Below are 18,220 nucleotides of genomic sequence, written 5' to 3'. Positions count from 1 at the left end.
CTGGGCTCAAGCAATCCTCCTGTCTCAGCCTTCTGAGTAGCTGGGACTACAGGTGAGAACCACTAGGCCCAGCTAATTTTTTTGTACTGTTTGTAGAGACGAGGTTTCACCATGTTGCCCAAGCTGGTCTGGAACTCCTGGCTCAAGGTATCTGCTGGCCTCAGCCTCCCAAAGGGCTCTTACACTTTTGTATCAAATTTGTATCTCCTTTCTTTCACACTGAGAATCCTGATTCTCATGGACGCATTGGTTAAAGAAAGAGAATAATTCAAAATTGCTAATATGCTTTATTCCACGTTACACATACAACATTCTCAGAATAACAATAATACTGCCATCACTAGTATAATTATTGAGAACAGTTGAAATTATTTTTGCATATATGCTTTCCATTCGCCCCACCTTTGTAAAAGCTGCACTATATCAATGCTAAGTATTTAATCATTATATACTGTGCTGCCTCCCATTTAGCCTCACTTAATTACATTTCTGCAAGTAACTATATGTTTTATGCTTATCACCTGTTCTTATGACAATGCCTCTCTAGTTATTTTGGTTGTCTGAAGCTCTTTATCTAGTAGATTCCCCAGCAATGGTTTGAGGAAATAATATTCCTTGAATTCTTGCCTGTTGATAACAGTTTGCTTTAGTCTTTCATACCTAAAAGTCAGTTTTGCTGACTTACAAAATCCTTGCTTCACATTTTCTTATTTTGAATGCCTTAAATATATTTCCTTATTTTTCCTGGCATGAAGCATTACTGTCAGAGTCTTAACGATAAGCTAATATTCCTTCCCTTATGAATCACTTGTTGCTTTTGCCTAGAAGCCCAAAGGACTTTTTCTTTATCTTCAAAGTTCAGTAATTTTATTAGAATATGTTTTGATGTTGGTCATTTTGGGCCCATATTCTCAGGTACCTGATATGCTCTTGAAATAAGAGTTTTTAATCTTCTTCTTTAAATTCAGGGAAACTTCCTTGGATGATGTGTTTGTTATTCATTTGTTTTTTAGTACTTCTGCTGTTCTCTTATTTTTGTTATTTTCTTTAGGACTCCTATAATCTGTAATTTGAATGTTCTTTGCCAGTCTTTAATACATGTGACTTTCTCCGAAATACTTTTCTTTATTTTTTAAAATTTAAAATATTTTCCTCTTTTTTGCCTTCTACTTCTAATAATTACCTATTATATTTATTCTCTTTTGTGTTCCTTCTAGATTAGTCTTCATTTCTAAAATAATTTTTTTCTTTTATTCCAATATTTTCCTGAGTCCTGATATTTATTTTCTGAATTTTTATAGTTTCCATGTATGTTTTTTTCACCTATTGTGTCATTTTCTTGATACTTCTTTGCTATTTTAAAAATAGAAACTTATGGTTTTAGTTTATTATTTAATTATGCCTTCTAAGCAAACTTTCACTGTCTAGCAGGTGGTTATTCTGCTCCTATGGGATTTAACCTTCATAGATTTTTTGCTGTTTGTTTTATATGAAATTGGTTTTCCTGTACTTTTAGAAAGTTCAGGGTAACTTTCAAACTTCACACGGCTCCCTCTTCTGTTGCTTTCATGTTATGTTAAAAAAAAATAGCAGTTTTCTAAGATTTCTTGGATCCATTCCCCTCTCCCATACTTATCTATGTTTTCTCTGTTGTCTATATCCTGTGCAATTTTTGTTCCACTCCCAGAAGTTTCTCCTCTATGTGAGTCTGTCTCAGAAAGCAGCTGTAGTGGCTCAGAATCCTCAGGGGCTAGACTGCTCTAGATCCTTCAGCTGTGCTATGAACCATTGGCACCCATCAGCAATAATTCTTGATGGCTTTGGGTTCTGCTGTTCTTATGTCCATCAGATTTCCTGTTGCTTCTCTCTGCTCACTCCTGCATAGACTCTCTAGGTCTTGTGACAGTTGGTCATTTGTCCTTAGTCACCTTGGAGTTAGTGGATATAACTTGTCACACAGGGTGTTAACTAATCAAAAATGGCCTCAACATTTCCTCTGCTCCCTATACATACTCATCCTGATTTGACACCAAAAGGTACAGAGTATTTCTTCTTATGAATCTGAGATCTTCTTGTGACTGACTGACCAACAGAATATGGAAAATTGATATTCTAGGAACTCTTGGCCCCCAGCCTTCCGGTTGTGAGAAGGCCAAGCCAAGGAGAGGCCATGTAAAGAACTGAAGTGCTCAGAATTACAGCTCCAACTGAGCTCTCAGGCAACAACTATGAAAGTGGCATCTGAAATGTTCTGCCCCAACTGAGTCTTCAGACGACTACAGCGCTAGCTGTGAGAGATAACAAAATGGTAGTTGTTTTAAAATGCAAAATATTGAAGTGGTTTTTAATATAGCAATAGATAATGAAAATGCCTGGTTTTATTGTAAATTGTTATCCACAGTTTTTAATGTTGTTATCTAATTGCTCCTCTGTTTTTATGTAGGGATTTGAAGAGAGTCTAAAAAATGTCTTGTAATGCGATCTGCCCAAATCTGCCCAGAATCCAATTCTGTCATAAGATTATAAGGTTCTTCTAGCATAGATCTCAGTCAAGACCCATGAAACAATCAGAGAGTGTAATTCAGAACCAGAGCAAAACACAGGGAATTTATAGCTTCCCCATATGGACTTTGGCTTTCTAATCAACCCTAAATGAAAATAGACATCTCTTTCCTCATTGTGCACACCACCCCCTCACCATGTTATAGTTCACACTAAATACGTTGACAATCCATATATCTGACATTAGTTGCCTGAATAAATTGGGCACTCTAATTTTCTAGATCCATGTTAGGAGCATCAGCTAAACTTTTTTTTTAACAATTAAAGCATTTTTTAAAAGTCACAGTGCGTTATGCAGATACTGTAATCAACTTAATAGTTTGGCTAATTTTTCAGCCAATCCACTCAGTCATTCAAAGAGTACTGAGTGCTTATTAAGAACTGTTTTAGGTATCCAGGCACTGATCTGATTATAGACCAGTAAACAAGTAAACATCTCTACTCTTAGGGAAATTAAGGTCCAGCAGCTCATATTCTCTAAATACCTGTTCAGTGGTCATTCTGCTGTCACTTAAACACATGCCTTGGAAATTGCCAAACCCATTTCCAGCTCCCTACAACTTTTAGTACACTTCCTCGAAAATGTTTTGGTAAATATCATTTTATCCATTTCATTACATTTTCAGTGGTGGCATAGAATTCCTTCAAGATTAGTTTCCTTGGATGCTACCCAACTACTATTCCTCTTAATCCAATTCTGATTTCAAAGAGTCATTAAAATGTGGCAAACAGGGGAAATGATTAAGTGTTAGATTTAAATTTTTTGAATAACACAATAGTTACTAAGGGGGGTACTTTAGTGGATGTTTTATTAGATGAGTAGGAGTTTGGGATCTTTGTGTGTATATGGGAGTGGGGAGATGGGAGGAAAAGGAGGTGAGTAGTAGAGGCTGTTAAAAGAGGAAAAAGGAAGAAATAAAAGCACATATTCTCAAAACCAACAATTTAAGAAACTCTAGTATTTTAGTAGCTTTCTCCATGTATAACCTGGAAATGTACATTAACAGGAAACTTTCTACCCACCCCTGCCTCCGCCTTTCCCATCCTTGGGTCTGCTGGGATCTGTCGGTGGGTAGAAGACATTGTCATTGTTTATAATGTTCATAAGCCTGCCTGAATGTGAATGACATATATTTAGAAATCAAAATAAAGCTTTGGGAAGATCTTCAATTTAATGGAAACTAGTCTAGTCATTTGGGAACCACAAGAGCTTTTTAGGGAAAATCTGCCTCTGCCAGCTGGAGGAAGTGTGGGTGTACCGGGGTCCCGGTGATACCTTGTGATGTCAGTCACCCCCAGGCTGAGGTTGATTGGCTATGAAGAGCTGCAGCAGAGTTTAAATTCCTGCACCATCAGAGAAGTGTCCAGAATATCAACACAAGAGTGGCTTCATTGGGCATAGATTTCCTCCATGAGAACGTCAACCTGATTTTTGAGACTTTTTGAAAAAAGTCTTTGTGAACTAAGGAGGGTAAGCCATTTATATCATTTAATTTTTTAAAATGACTTTTGCTGGTTGTTTGGAAAATATTAAATATGTATACATGTTTGAGACATTATACCATGTAGAGAGAGAGATGGGAGAGCTGCGCTTTGGGTAAAACAGTTCATATTTTTGTGCCTGTTGTTTATGCCACAGTAAATAATGATATTAAAATGACATGTTAGGTCAATAGAGCCAGGTGTTTTTCTTGGTAATGCTTTAATTATATCTCCGCATGATGCTTCTAAAAGGGAAAGTTTATAGAGCAGGAGGCAGATGGAAGGTCATTTTGAAATTTAGTTTTAATTAGCAAAACATACAAAACTTTTATATTTAGGTTTCATGAATATGGGAATGTTTATGGCCTACAAGATTGTGAAGAAAAATCTAAACTGGATGGAAGGACTTTCAAAATAATTTTTTTAAACTAAAAAATGTAATGTTATTCACCTAGAGAGCATCTAGTAATATTTTTTATGAACTGCATAAGTAACTAAAAGATAATTAAACTACTGAAATAACTGAGGGTGTCATCATTACATTTTTTTGTATTGTTTAACTGGGTATTCACATTAGCATGATGCCTTGGATACAGTCAGAATTCAATAAATGTTAGTTATAATTGCATTTAAAAATATTTTTTAGTGTAGAGAACTTGTGTATATGTTCCTGTCCATGTGTATTTTTATGTACTGTATTTACTGTACTTCTTCATCTGTATGACATTTAGAAGAGTCCACGTGTTTCAGCAACTTATCTTCCTTAAGAGCAGTAACTTGTGCTTAACCATACTTTCCGTTTAACTGAGGCTTGACTAACCTATTTTAACCTTGTTTAAAAATGTGAACAAACTATTTTCTAAAGGGTATTAGTCCACTTATCTACCTGAAAATCGTGATGTAAAACAACATGCCTCAGATGCTTAGAGGCCTTCCAAATCTATATTTAATTTTGGGGGCACTTCAGAGTTATTTTCCTGTGGTTAAAAGCATATAATATTGGATTCATTGTAATTGACCTTAAAACACTTACAATAGGAAGGATTGGAAATTTTTTTTGGTTTGTTTGTTTCTCTGGATTCCTGGTCGAGTTCATATCCTGGCCAAGTTTGACTCTATTTTCAAAGAGTAATAAGAAAACAAATTCTAGCAGGTTCTAGTTAGTTGGATTCAGGGTAATTTCATTTTTGTGAAACCAGCTTATTTTATTATTACAAATTGCTGTATACTCAGCACCTAGAAAAGTGGCTAGCACATTGGATGTTCATAAATATTTATTGACTGCTAATGAATGAATGTATCATTCAGTTGTGTTCTTGAAGATAACAATATTAACACAAATAAAGCAAATTAATATGATGAATTGTTTTCCAAAAGGAAAAAGAGCCTGTGACTTTTCAAACCTTTATTTTCTTCCTTTGGCCTATTTCCTTCATTTTGGTTTACATAAAAGACGACATATATTTTACAAATGTAACTCAACCTTGAGAAAATTCTAGAACAAATTTCCTTACTTAAGAGCCCAAAGAAGTTTTGGCTATATCTGAAGTCTTGACTTTAGTTTCCCTCTCCACATTCTAAACATTTGGCTCTTTTCAACTCTATGAAAACAATTCAAAAAGTCAGAAATTCTCTAATACACTGCCTTCCAAAGGGATGGAACTCAGGTTGTTGATTTCCTTTTGTTATGTCATCTCACTGTAGAATGACAGCACGTGGAACGTAGAAATAACATTAGCCAATCCTTAAAGAAGAACTCAAAGTTCTGGACTTTTAATTGCAGACTTGTAGCTGTGGTTCACAATTACTATTCAGAATAGGGCTACTGCCTATCTGCTTCTACTGTTTTTTGAATAGTAGCCAAAATGTTTATAAAAGTTTGGAGCTCTTGTTTGGAAAGCATTTCACAAAATTATAATTATTTTTATCAAAAATACCAAATGCAAACCTAATATGGGGTTTAAGATCTGACTTTCTTTAATGCTTAAGGTTGGACTATATTCTTTGGGTGGCAACAACAGCTCTTTCAGAACTCTAGGGTGTCTTTTATTTTAGTTTACTAGACTTGCATCTGGGAAATTACTGCTTTAGGTCAGGGTGCTAAATAGTATTTCTAGAATCCTGAGCAAGTTAGGGCATCTTTCTTATGCTTTAGGATCTTCCATCCCTAAGAAACTTGAGCACTAGGGGCATGCACTTCTTTGGGAAAAAACACAACATTCATTGGTTTAGAATAAATGCACAATGGCATCCCCAATTTTCTAATTATTTAGATGAGAGAAGCTAAAGAAAATACAAAAGAATTCAATAGTCATTGACCTTCTGTCAAGGCTCCAACATTTGCTAGTTTTCAGAGAATCATGAAATTATAACCCTATGCAAATTTCACTTTGAAAATTAAAATGGTGAGCTATCTAATTTTCATTTGATCTGTGAAGCTAAAACCATTGACAGGATTATTTTGAGAATATCATATTTGAGAAAATTTTGCTTTCCTGAAGAAATAAACCTAACAAATTTAAAAAACAGTTCTGATTGTGGGATCTAAAGAGACGTAACATCTATTAAATTAAGCTTGATTTTGGTGTAGTTAAGTATTTTCATGTTCTTCTTTGTTGATACTAATTGAAGGATTTTTAAAAGAAATTAAGGTAGTATCAAACATAAGGACTGATATACACTATGCTGAATTAGAATAAAGAAAGTAGCACAAATTAAGAATAACTATGCTGAGGAGAGATAATGCCTATAATATACGTGAGAGGTTGTTTGAGTTGTGTGAAGGTAGAAATGAGAAGCCTGTTCAGGCTCCTTATCTTAGGATTTCTATTATTTTCTTGAATACATTAAAAATAAGATTAAATGACTTCTTGAACCCAATGTTTCAGATAATATTCAGCATATTCAGGCATTATTGTTATACATATATATACATGTGTGTATGTATATGTGTATACGTACATGTGTGTGTATGTATATGTGTATACGTACATATATATGTATACGTATACATATATGTATATGTATGTATACGTACATATATATGTATACATATATATTATACATATATACGTATACACATATACACACACATGTATATGTGTATACACATATACACACACATGTATATGTATGCAATACATATATGTGTGTATATATGTGTATATATAAATATTCATATAATTTTTTTTTGAGACAGGGTCTTGCTCTGTCACCCAAACTGGAGTAGAGTGGCACGATCATGGCTCAGTGTAGCTTCAACCTCGCTCGCTGAAAGAGTTCTCCCCGCTCAGCCTCCTGAGTAGCTGGGACTACAGGCATGTGGCACCATGCCTGGCTAATTATGGTATTTTTATTTCGTAGATCAAGTGTTAAAATCTCTTGTGGAACTTTAAAAACAAACCTATTCCTGTGCCCACCCAAGTGAATGGACTTATTGCCCTGGGATGGGATTTGTGCACTGGCATTTTTAAAACCCCTCCCAGGTGATAGTAATATACATTTAGGGTTGAGAATCTTTGGCTTTTAACTCCTATCATTAGTTTAGGGGCCACGGGAAAACTTACCCCTCACCCTCTGAAGGTTTGCTGAAAATCAACTGACAAAAGATAGATTAACAGGAGAAAAGGAACACAAATTTATTTTTATGTGACACAGGAGCCTTCAGAACGAAGACCTGAAGATACAGGAGAAACCGTCCATCTTTATGCTTATGTCCAACAAAACATGGGCAGCCATGTAGAAATATGATTGGACAAGAAGGTTTTAACCTTATATTAGTAGACCAAGTCGGGTGGCCCAGCCAGGCCTGTCCAGATTCTTCTTGGCCTCTCTGTGCAGCATTTCTTCCTTCTTGATATGGGACAGTACGTTCTCTGGAATGGGGGTCTTATGACCTACAATTAAACTAGGTGGGTCAAAGAATTTCTTTATGGCCAGTTGTTACACAGAAAGACAGGGGGACTTAGGGTAATATTTTTAGGTTTTATTGCTGGCTTTGGGGAAAAGAGGTTCTGGTTTCTATAACCTGCCTTTGGGAAGAGGGATTCTAGTTTCTATGGTTAGTCTCAGGGGAGAATGAGGGACCAGAGATAGGAGGGCAGGGGAAGATCAGAGAGAAGTTTTTGCTTCTGAGGCCTTCATTGTGGAGTATTGTTTTCTGAGTTGCTACACTAGCAAACTATTGCAAATCAAAGAAAATGATTGAGTTGAGTCTCAATTAGTTTTTGGAGACTTATCTTGTCAAAATTGAGGATGCACCTGGGAAAAAGGAACACGAAACCACCAGAAACATCTATGGTCAATGTTTCTTTACAAAGAGGGTCTGGGGACTTCATTATTTAAAGGGGAAAGAGCAGACAGTAGGAGAAAGAGGAAGGGGATAAAAAGAATGGGTAGATAAAAGAGGCAAGTGGTTGCATTCCTTTGGGTTTTTGTTTAGTGTTCACTGAACCCAGATTTTATATGTGAAAGGGTAGAGGAATAGTCAATTATGCATTTGTCTCATGCTCAGTGAATCTGCATTTTTACATAAGATAAAGTAAACATAGACTAGAGGAAGCTGTCAGACATGCATCTGTCTCAGGTGAGAAGAGGAATGACTTTTAGTTCTGTCCTTTGTCCTGAACTTGTGAAGGTAAGCTGTTAATTTACATGGTGAGGGTGAAATTCAGCCAGACTGTTTTAGGGTAAAGATCTCAGGGCCCACAGGAATTTCCCTGTGAGAAAACTGTGAGGGAGGTATGTAGCTTTTTATCCTTGTAGCTATCTTTTTAAGAACAAAATGGGAAGCAGGTCTGAGTGACCCAGTTCCTAGATTGACTTTTCCCTTTGGCTTAGTGAGTTTGGGGTCCCAAGACTTTATTTTCCTTTCACAGTATACATTTAACATTTAAAGAAATGAAACAAATCAACAAAAGTGAAATAAACTTGTAGGATTATTTGTGAAACATATGGAAGTTCATGAGACAGGTATGCTAAGGCAGCTACCAGGGCTTACTAGTGCAGGGTAAATTGCGTTCCTTAAACCATTTCAATAAATTTTCCTTTAGCATCTAGTACATCTATTTTAAATACAGAACAAAGTGTTTTCCAAAGCAACAGTTCTTGAAGTGTGAAATAAAGTTACCCTTCAGAAAAGCAGTTTGATTTGGCATGTTTCTCTCAGCATGATTTACAAGTGTATCCCAAACCTCTAAATCTTCCCCAAATCCTTCAGTACTGTGAATGCCAGCAAAAATAATTTAGCATAATCATGTATAATGTATGATTAAATGTGTCACAGTAGATATTAAGAACTTTCTGAAGTTGTAATATGCAGCCTACTCTAGCACATCTCTTGTAGATAAAAAAAAAAAGCGAAAACAATCTATGTTGTGTAGACATTATTATGCAGTCATAAATGTGACTTAGAAGCCATTGTGTGTGTGTGAAAACAAATGCCCACCACCTATCACTGGTGTCAATAAGTGTAGTTTTTAGGGAGAATACATTTGCTAGGGTGGTCTGCCATACCAAGCTGCGTAATTATTGTAAAAGTGAATGGATAGAAATTTCTGTATTCCTCTTTCTTTACTTTTTCGTCAATTTATCATACTTTATGTGTTAGTATTTGTAGATTTCCTCATTGGAACATTTTCAATTTATTTCTTAGGAGTGAGGTTTTTAAAAACCACTTTGTTGAGTTATAATCTATACACCACATACTTCACTAATTTGAAGTGTATAGCTCAGTGGTTTTCTGTATATTCGCAGAGTTGCGCAACCTTCACTACGATACATGGAACAGTTTCATCACCTCCAAAAGAAATCCTTATCCATTAGCTGTCACCCCTCAACCTCTCATCTGCACAAGCTCTGGGCAACCACTAATCTACTTTTTGTCTCTGTAGCTTTGTCTATTCTGGACATTTCATGTAAATAGAAGCATTCCAATGCGGCCTTTTTTCTGGCTTCTTTCACTTAGCATAGTGTTCTCAAGGTTCCCCTACTCTGCAGCACGTGTCAGTACTTCATTCCTCTTTATGGTTGAATAATATTCTGTTTTATAGATATAGTAAATTTTATTTATCCATTCATCAGTTCATGGACATTTGGATGAATTTTAATAGGAAGAAACTGTTAAAAGTTGAAGCTACTTTATTTCTTTAACATGGAGAGAAACATCTATGTCCTTCGTTGCAGGTAGACATATCACACCCAACTATGAAGATCAGCATCCTGCTCACGTTCCTTTGGGGATTATCCTGCGCTCTCCCAGTAAGTATTAGGGTAAGGATATGTGAAAAAACCCTTTCATACTTAAAACTCCGTGATTTTCATTGGCTATGAACCAAGATGGCTGTATATGTTCCAGTCCAGTAAAAATAGTAGTTTCTTGGAATGCTGTTTTCTTAAGAAATTTCATTTAAGTTGTTTTTTTATTCTATTCAGTTGCCATTCATATAGATATCATTCATATTTTTCTTCCCTATAAGCAGTGGTTTGTAAAGTGTCATCCTGGAACCAGCAGCATCAGCATCAACTAGGACCTTGTTAGAAATCCAAATTCATGGACCCTACCTCAGAGCTGCTAACAGACTCTTTAGGGATAGGAAACAGAAATCAGTGTTTTAACAAGGCCTCCAGGTGATTCTGATGCAGCCTAAAATTTGACTATCCCTACTCCTATGTATGAAAAGTTAATAACTGTTGCTTCAGAAATTTCTCTTTGGATTTACCATGTGTACTGAATTTTCTAGGTAGCCAGGTATCAAAATAATGAATCTGAGAGTTCTGAAGAATGGAAGGTGAGTAGAAATATGACTTTTTGAAATATTTGAATTTTAATTTATTATGAGTATTATGAGTATAAATTGACTCATTGCAAATGTTGAAACTGCTAATGACTTCATGAGCATATTAATAAGCTAAACTATAGAGTTCATAGATGAAAATAATGCTGCGATTCCAAGTTAGTAGTATAATCTGGCAAGGAAGCATATTTTCTGTTAGCTTTCTTCTTGTAATAGATGTGTATAATAGTACCAGGGGATGCATGACAAGGAACCAAGAGTTTTCAGGAGATATTATGACTTGAAATCTGTTTCAACAAGAGTTATCTGGTGGGCAAGAGGTCAAATCCTGGGAGGTGAGAAAAGAAAGAAGAATGAGAGGACACTACAGTCTCTGGAATGAGAGCTAATGTTGCTGGCATGTTATTGTATTGAGAATTATTAACTCTCAATAACTCAAGAATCATTGCCAGGCACAGTTCTGAGTCTTTTACATATATTAACTTTCTTAATTTTCACACCTCTGTGAATTAGGCATTATGTTTTATTCTCACTTTACAGACGAGAAAACTGACCAGAGAGAGTAACTCAATCTGTCTAGGTTACGTGGTTAATTAGTGTTAGAGCCAGACTTTGATATTATGTCACTCACTCTAGCTCCAGAAAAAAAAAAAAAAAAAAAAAACACATTCTTAACCAGTGTGTTACTCCCTCTCAGGAAGGAGCCAGGTCTAAGAGGTCAGAAAATTCTCAAGATTGGCACTAAGGGTTAAAATCTTATGTGAAATCAGAGCATTTTGTTCACTACCTTGTTTCCTACTGGCTTTTACATATGATAAAGCTTGGGCCCAGTGCTTTTGGTGGTGGCCAGATAATGTCAGCGACCTGAGGTGGGGTCTTGTCCACGCCTGAGTCTGGAATAGACTTTGCAGTATTTGTTATGAACTTTCTTCAGAGATATCCATAGGCTGGTTAATTTAAAAGCAGACACTGTAGATCCTCTCTCTCATTTAACCAGAGACACACAAACATGCCCTGTTCTCAAGTCTAGCCTTGGCATGAGAAAAATAACAATGTCTTGCTCCCTTCCACCCATTAATTCCAAATGCTAACTGACTGGAGCACAGCCTGCCATTGTGCCTGCCTGCAGTGTCGCAGGCCAAAGGCAGAGTGATTATAGCTCCTTTCTCTAAGGAGATATCCCCAGTCCAGCACCGCTGAGACGCACGTTGAAGACATATCAATAGCAGCTCCTCCCTGCTCTACTTCGCGCCTTGGGTGTTCCACACAGGACTTTGCCCTTCTCAAAGGGCAGGGGGGAGAAGTGGTGGGGAGGGGTACCAGAAGTTGCTAAGGCATTCTTATAGTGCTTATGAGACTAAAGATAGTGAAATAAATCAGAAGTACGACTAGTTAAATTTCTGACTTAGCATTTGTTTTTAATACCAGGGCTGTTACATGACTCGAGAAAGGTTTAATGGCTTTCTCAATTCAGTTTTTTTTACTATTAAATTTTATATGGTGGATGTTCTCAAATGGATTTTTTCTTTAGTTTATATCATGTTGAATAAATAGTTTTCGAGATACTTCCATAGGCATTAGCTGGTTTCACCCTTATAACTACCTTGTGGGGTAAGCACAGTGGGTGTTAATTTCCTTAATTTATGAACAAGAAACTGGGGGTCAGACACATGAAGTGAATTGCCTACCTTCATCTAGAGTAACCAACCATCTCGGTTTACCTGGAACTTAGGGGTTTCCTGCAACACATGACTTTCAGTGCTAACACCAAGATGATTGGTTCTCAGGGCTAAAACCAAGACCAGTGGGTTAATTGAGACTTAAATCTGGATTCTGAGTTTCAATGCTGCTTTTCATGTGTTACATTTCCTCTAGGTTGTATGAACGGCCAGGTTCAAAGACAGCATATTTATTTCTGTAAATGAAATATCAGAAATACAAACTTCGTCTAGGTCTCTTATATCCCAAGATCTTTTCAAGCCATTAGTCATTTTACCTTCCGTTTTGAACGATTTCATCATAAAATTTCACTAATTACTCATGTAAATGTAAGACCTCTACCAACAAACTAAAAATAATCACCTAAAATTATTGTAAATAATTATAATAATGAAATCCATCTGTGAGGGAGTAATTTGTTTTCCTTCCTTTCCTTTTTTGCAGGGTCATTTGACTCAGGCACCAACACCTCCCCTGGTAACTATCTCATTTACTTTTGTCATAAACATCTCATGAAGCAACTTTAACACTCTTCCCGTTGCCTTTTACAATTTTGAAAGTAGTAAATCCAGACTGGAAGCAATTGATGTGTATCATGTTTTTTTCTTTCCTAAGGAATTACTAAAAGAAAATAAACATTTTCCCCTTTCAGGAGAGCCGTGAGTCATCAGAAGGAAGTAAAGTTAACTCAGAGGAACACGTAATTAAACAGACCTTTCTTAACTTTTCAGGCTACTTAGGAATGGAAGGAAATGATGTTAGATTAAATTACCTGGCAACAGTTCTAAATATAATATTTTCTAACTATAAGTTATGCTGGCTAAAGAGTCCCATAAAATAAGAAGAGAAAAATGAGTAAGGAGAATTCACATGCAGACATGCTATTCATCTTATTTTCATCACTGAGGCTAGATTGCTGGCATTGTGGCCCCAAATGTCTCTCCTAGTTAAAAAATAAACACACACAGACACACACGCACTCAGAAATGGTCATTGACCATGTCAAACTTACTCATCAACTGAAACTGTTGCTTTTACAATTGGAGCAGTTCAGATCAGGTGAAGAAGTGCCTGGGAACTTCTCTGTGTCAAGGATCCTGCTTGAAGACAGAACAGGAGAGCCCTGAGGAAACTTTAAGTAAAACAATTGCTTCATTAATGACTTTCTCTTTAAAAATAGTCCCATCTGTGGGACCAGGCTCTGAGAGTGAGAAAGGCAGACTCAGTTTATATCCTTTAAAGCTGGCATTCTTTTTCATTTTTCTAAGACTAAGTGTTGTTACTTTCTTAGCTATGCTATTGTTTTAACCAAATTCAATCCTGTGGGACTCCAGAGAGTCCAGGAGCCAGGTTTCTCCCCAAAACTTTGTTCCATGTTGCATTCTACACTTAGCCAGAGTTGGAAGATGAATTATTAGCCTGTTTATCCCTATTTACTTGAGGTTATCAAAGGAACATTCTAGAAATTTAAAAGCATAGAACTGGGGAAATGCTGTTTGCTGGGGACTTTGTGATTTGTTGCCTCAAGGGTCTCTAATCTCTCAAGTTATGGTAGCAATCCCTGCTTGAGAAAAGGTTAATGAAGTATGGTGATTCCTGCAATTCCTGCTTGTGAGTTGGGTTAACGAGGTATAGCAGGTTAAACCCATGATCAGTTCCACCATACCAGCATCAAACTCCAGTGCTGGGAAGAGAGGTCAACAGCATATACACAAGTACTCCCAATTACAGACTCAGACGTTGATCAGTCGGGACGTGTTAAACAAACAAACAAACAAACAAACAAACAAACAAACAAACTAGCAGGTATGCTCTGTTGTAGGGTATGGTAAAGAGAGCAGATATTTTGGGAGCATAATGTGTGAAGACTCACTGTCCTTCCTTACTGGTACAGTGCATCCAATTGTTTTACTTACAGGGCTCACCTCTCTGACTTCCCACTCAGCACTAACCTGCCTTGGTGGTCACACTAGTTGGTGTCTTCTAGCTGAATCATCTATAGGCAACTTTCTGGTTGTACCAATGAGGTAGAAACATGGTTTGGGTGAGGTATATACCTTACTATAATATTTTATTTTCATTTTAGCTAAAGATTTTTATCCTCCTGTTCTAGTACATTTTTCCCTCCAGATGAAAAAAAATTGGGGTCATTTTAAGATCACTCACTATTTTTGAAAACTCTGTTTTATACAAAACACTTTCATGCATGAGCATTATAAACCAACTCTTTAATTCACAAACAATTACCTAAGAGGTTTTGTTGTTGTTGTTGTGTTTGTTTGTTTGTTTGAGACGGAGTCTTGCTCTGTCACCAGGCTGGAGTGCAGTGGCTCGATCTCAGCTCACTGTAACCTCTGCCTCCCGGGTTCAGGTGATTCTCCTGCCTCAGCCTCCTGAGTAGCTGGGACTACAGGTGTGTGGCACCACGGCCAGCTAATTTTTGTATTTTTAGTAGAAACGGGGTTTCACCATGTTGGCCAGGATGGTCTTGACCTCTTGACCTCGTGATCCGCCCACCTCGGCCTCCTATTCCTGGGATTACGGGTGTGAGCCACAGTGCCAGGCCCAAGAGTTTTTGTTTTTGTTTTTTAAAGGCATTATATATACAGTATGATTTGAATTTCATAAATGTGATTTCCAGAAAGCTTTTGAGAAAATGTTAGCAGCATTGAGTAAAGTGTGCCTATATAAAATGGAACCACTTGAGATTCAACTTCTCTTCCTTCCTGTTTAAGCTCTGGTGGAGATGTCATTGAGTAGTAAAACTGACCATAGAGGTCAGTAAAACTGACCATTAGAGGAGGGGAAGTAGGACGAAGGAAGCAGAAAGATTAGACAGGCTCTAGATAACTCCTTCTCTATTAGTTCCTAGAATAATGACCATATCTGTTAACCCCAAATTCTAGGCAAATGAAGACCCCAGTGACAGCACTGAGTCAGAGGAGGGCCTGGGCTCTGATGATGATCAATACATTTATAGGCCAGCTGGTGGCTTCTCCAGGAGCACAGGAAAAGAAGGAGATGATAAAGATGACGATGAAGATGACAGTGGAGATGATACCTTTGGCGATGATGACAGTGGTCCAGGGCCCAAAGACAGACAAGAAGGAGGAAACTCCAGACTGGGAAGTGATGAGGACTCTGATGACACCATACAATCCAGTGAAGAGGGTGCCCCACAAGGGCAAGACAGTGCCCAGGATACCACCAGTGAGAGCAGGGAACTTGACAATGAGGACCAGGTGGACAGCAGGCCTGAGAGTGACAGTGAAGAGCACTGGGTAGGAGGTGTCAGTGACGGGGAGAGCAGCCATGGAGACGGCTCTGAGTTTGATGATGAGGGAATGCAGAGTGATGACCCAGACAGCATCAGAAGTGAAAGGGGAAACTCCAGGATGAACAGTGCAGGCATGAAATCAAAAGAATCTAGAGAAAACAGTGAGGAAGCAAACACTCAAGATTCAGGTGACAGCCAATTGCTGGAGCATCCCAGTAGGAAAATTTTTAGGAAGTCTCGCATCTCAGAAGAAGATGATAGAGGTGAACTTGATGACAACAACACAATGGAAGAAGTCAAGAGTGACTCTACAGAAAACAGCAACTCCAGAGATGCTGGCCTCGGCCAACCCAGGAGAGACAGCAAGGGTGACTCTCAAGAAGACACCAAGGAGAATATGTCCCAGGAAGACAGCCAAAATGTAGATAGCCCCAGCAGTGAGTCCAGCCAAGAGGGCAACCTGCCATCTCAAGAGAACAGCAGTGAGTCTCAGGAAGAGGTGGTGAGTGAGTCCAGAGGAGACAACCCGGACCCCACAACTAGTCATGTAGAAGACCAGGAAGACAGTGACTCCAGCGAGGAGGACAGCTCGCACACACTCTCCCACTCAAAAAGCGAATCCAGAGAGGAGCAAGCAGACAGCGAATCCAGTGAGAGCCTCAACTTCTCAGAGGAAAGCCCGGAGTCCCCCGAGGATGAGAACAGCTCCAGCCAGGAGGGCCTGCAGTCTCATAGCAACTCAGCAGAGAGTCAGAGTGAGGAAAGCCAGTCTGAGGAAGACGACAGTGACTCTCAAGACAGCAGCAGATCCAAAGAAGACAGCAACTCCACGGAGAGCGAATCAAGCAGTGAGGAAGATGGCCAGTTGAAAAACATTGAGATAGAGAGCCGGAAATTAACAGTTGATGCCTATCACAACAGACCCATTGGGGACCAAGATGACAATGACTGCCAAGATGGCTATTAGCATCAGCTGTCCTAAGAAGCAGCTGTCACATAAAGGAGTCTTAGGGGCTTGAAAGTGTATCATGATAACTATAATTTATTGATGTGTTGATCAAAAGAATAACCAGATGCCATTTTTTTTCCTGAAAGGAATTGCTGGACATTACACTTGTTTCTAGCGTGTCATCATTTCATAGAGGTTTAAATACTGTGGAGTAACAGCAGATAATCCAAAGAGGCTAGAAGCAAGAAAGGATCTGCATGATAACTTTGCAGCTGAGGTAGTTCCTAACTCATCAACCTAACAAACAAAGCTACTGGGGGTCCGTGATGTACCAGGCACTGTGCTAGGTGTTGAAAATGTAAAGCAGGTTAAGACTTGCTTCTTGCTCGTAGGAGCTTACAGAAGGATCCACAAAGCTACAGAGTTAAAGAGGGATATGTATAAGAGAAACAAGAATTGTTACAACCCAGTATGGTGAGTGCCAAGACAGAGCTATGAACACGATATCTATCTGGGAGCACAGAGAAGGGTGACCAATGCATTGCAGAACGAGGGAGGGCTTCACAGCAGAAGGCACTGGAGTTGGAAGGTTGCATAGGGTTTCCTCATTGGAGACTGGGGAATTCTATTCTTGGGATAAATAATAGTAAATTCTATAGGATTAAATACTTAGTTTGCAAAAGCACTTTGAAATTATGGCACAGTGAGTTGTTTTGGATAAGAAAGTATTTTTCTCCCAATTAATTTACCAATTTACCATTTTTTTTTTTTTTTTTTTTTTTTTTGTAGAACTCCCATAAACATCACCTTACTGATCACTGGTGATGATAAGAAGGATTGGGTCGGGAAGAGTGGGAGAAAGAAATTCCTCTTTACATAGATACTTTTTAGCTTTATTTTTCTAAAATCAGTTTGTGTGCAATGCTAGAAAAAAACTGTTCTCTGAGTCCTGTACAGAGAAAAATTCTGTATATAAGATTCAATTGATTTTTTGCCAAATACCATTTGAAATATTACCTCAACATGAAATACTTGTTTTGTAATAAAGATTACAATACCCAAAAAAATGTGCTTATTTGTAATCATGTTGTTGATTATTAGGATTTATTTATGTTAAGCAACTCTTTCTTTAAAACATTCCCAAATTGTTCGTTACCTTCCTCCTATTAAAATGCAAAATTTTCTTAAATTATTTCCTGAAAATTTTATTTGTAATTCAGGTAGCATTTGATAAAAGTACTGTGTGTTGCTTATGATATTTCACTAACTATACCTGTTACAGAACAGGGAGAAAAATGAAGCAAACTCTCAATTTTTGTTTGAGGCCACACTAAAAGTTTATGATGTTCAGGCTTAACATTAGTTCCTGCTGGTCTCTCAGACTCATTTGTGTAAGCTCTGGAAGCTACAGAGAACCATATTCCTTATATTTTTATT

The 18,220-nt window shown here is 37.6% G+C and overlaps 1 protein-coding gene across 2 annotated transcripts; it reads left to right on the top strand.

The window, feature by feature from the left end:
• Positions 1–3,950: 3,950 nt before the first annotated feature.
• On the top strand, positions 3,951–17,847 carry DMP1 (dentin matrix acidic phosphoprotein 1). Of its 2 annotated transcripts, XM_017866846.1 has the most exons (6): positions 3,951–4,033; positions 10,228–10,306; positions 10,789–10,832; positions 13,002–13,034; positions 13,210–13,257; positions 15,464–17,847. In XM_017866846.1, exons 2-6 carry the CDS (start codon positions 10,249–10,251, stop codon positions 16,799–16,801), a joined length of 1,521 nt encoding a protein of 506 aa, XP_017722335.1. In that variant the 5' UTR covers positions 3,951–4,033; positions 10,228–10,248; the 3' UTR covers positions 16,802–17,847. The 2 variants fall into 2 exon arrangements, with proteins under 2 accessions (XP_017722335.1, XP_017722337.1); XM_017866848.1 differs by lacking the exon at positions 13,210–13,257.
• The last annotated feature ends 373 nt before the right edge of the window (positions 17,848–18,220 follow it).

Source organism: Rhinopithecus bieti, unplaced genomic scaffold, assembly GCF_001698545.2.
Source record: "Rhinopithecus bieti isolate Rb0 unplaced genomic scaffold, ASM169854v2 scaffold_3767, whole genome shotgun sequence".
Lineage (NCBI taxonomy): Eukaryota > Metazoa > Chordata > Mammalia > Primates > Cercopithecidae > Rhinopithecus > Rhinopithecus bieti.
The sequence above is the reverse complement of the archived record's forward strand: the minus strand, read 5'-3'. Positions and strand labels throughout refer to the sequence as shown.

Coding starts and splice junctions, on each gene's coding strand:
- DMP1 (XM_017866846.1), top strand. CDS start 10,249: ATGAAGATCAGCATCCTGCTCACGTTCCTTTGGGGATTATCCTGCGCT. Junction 10,307..10,788: donor ATCCTGCGCTCTCCCAGTAA/GTATTAGGGTAA, acceptor TTTTCTAGGTAG/CCAGGTATCAAAATAATGAA. Junction 13,035..13,209: donor AGGCACCAACACCTCCCCTG/GTAACTATCTCA, acceptor TTCCCCTTTCAG/GAGAGCCGTGAGTCATCAGA.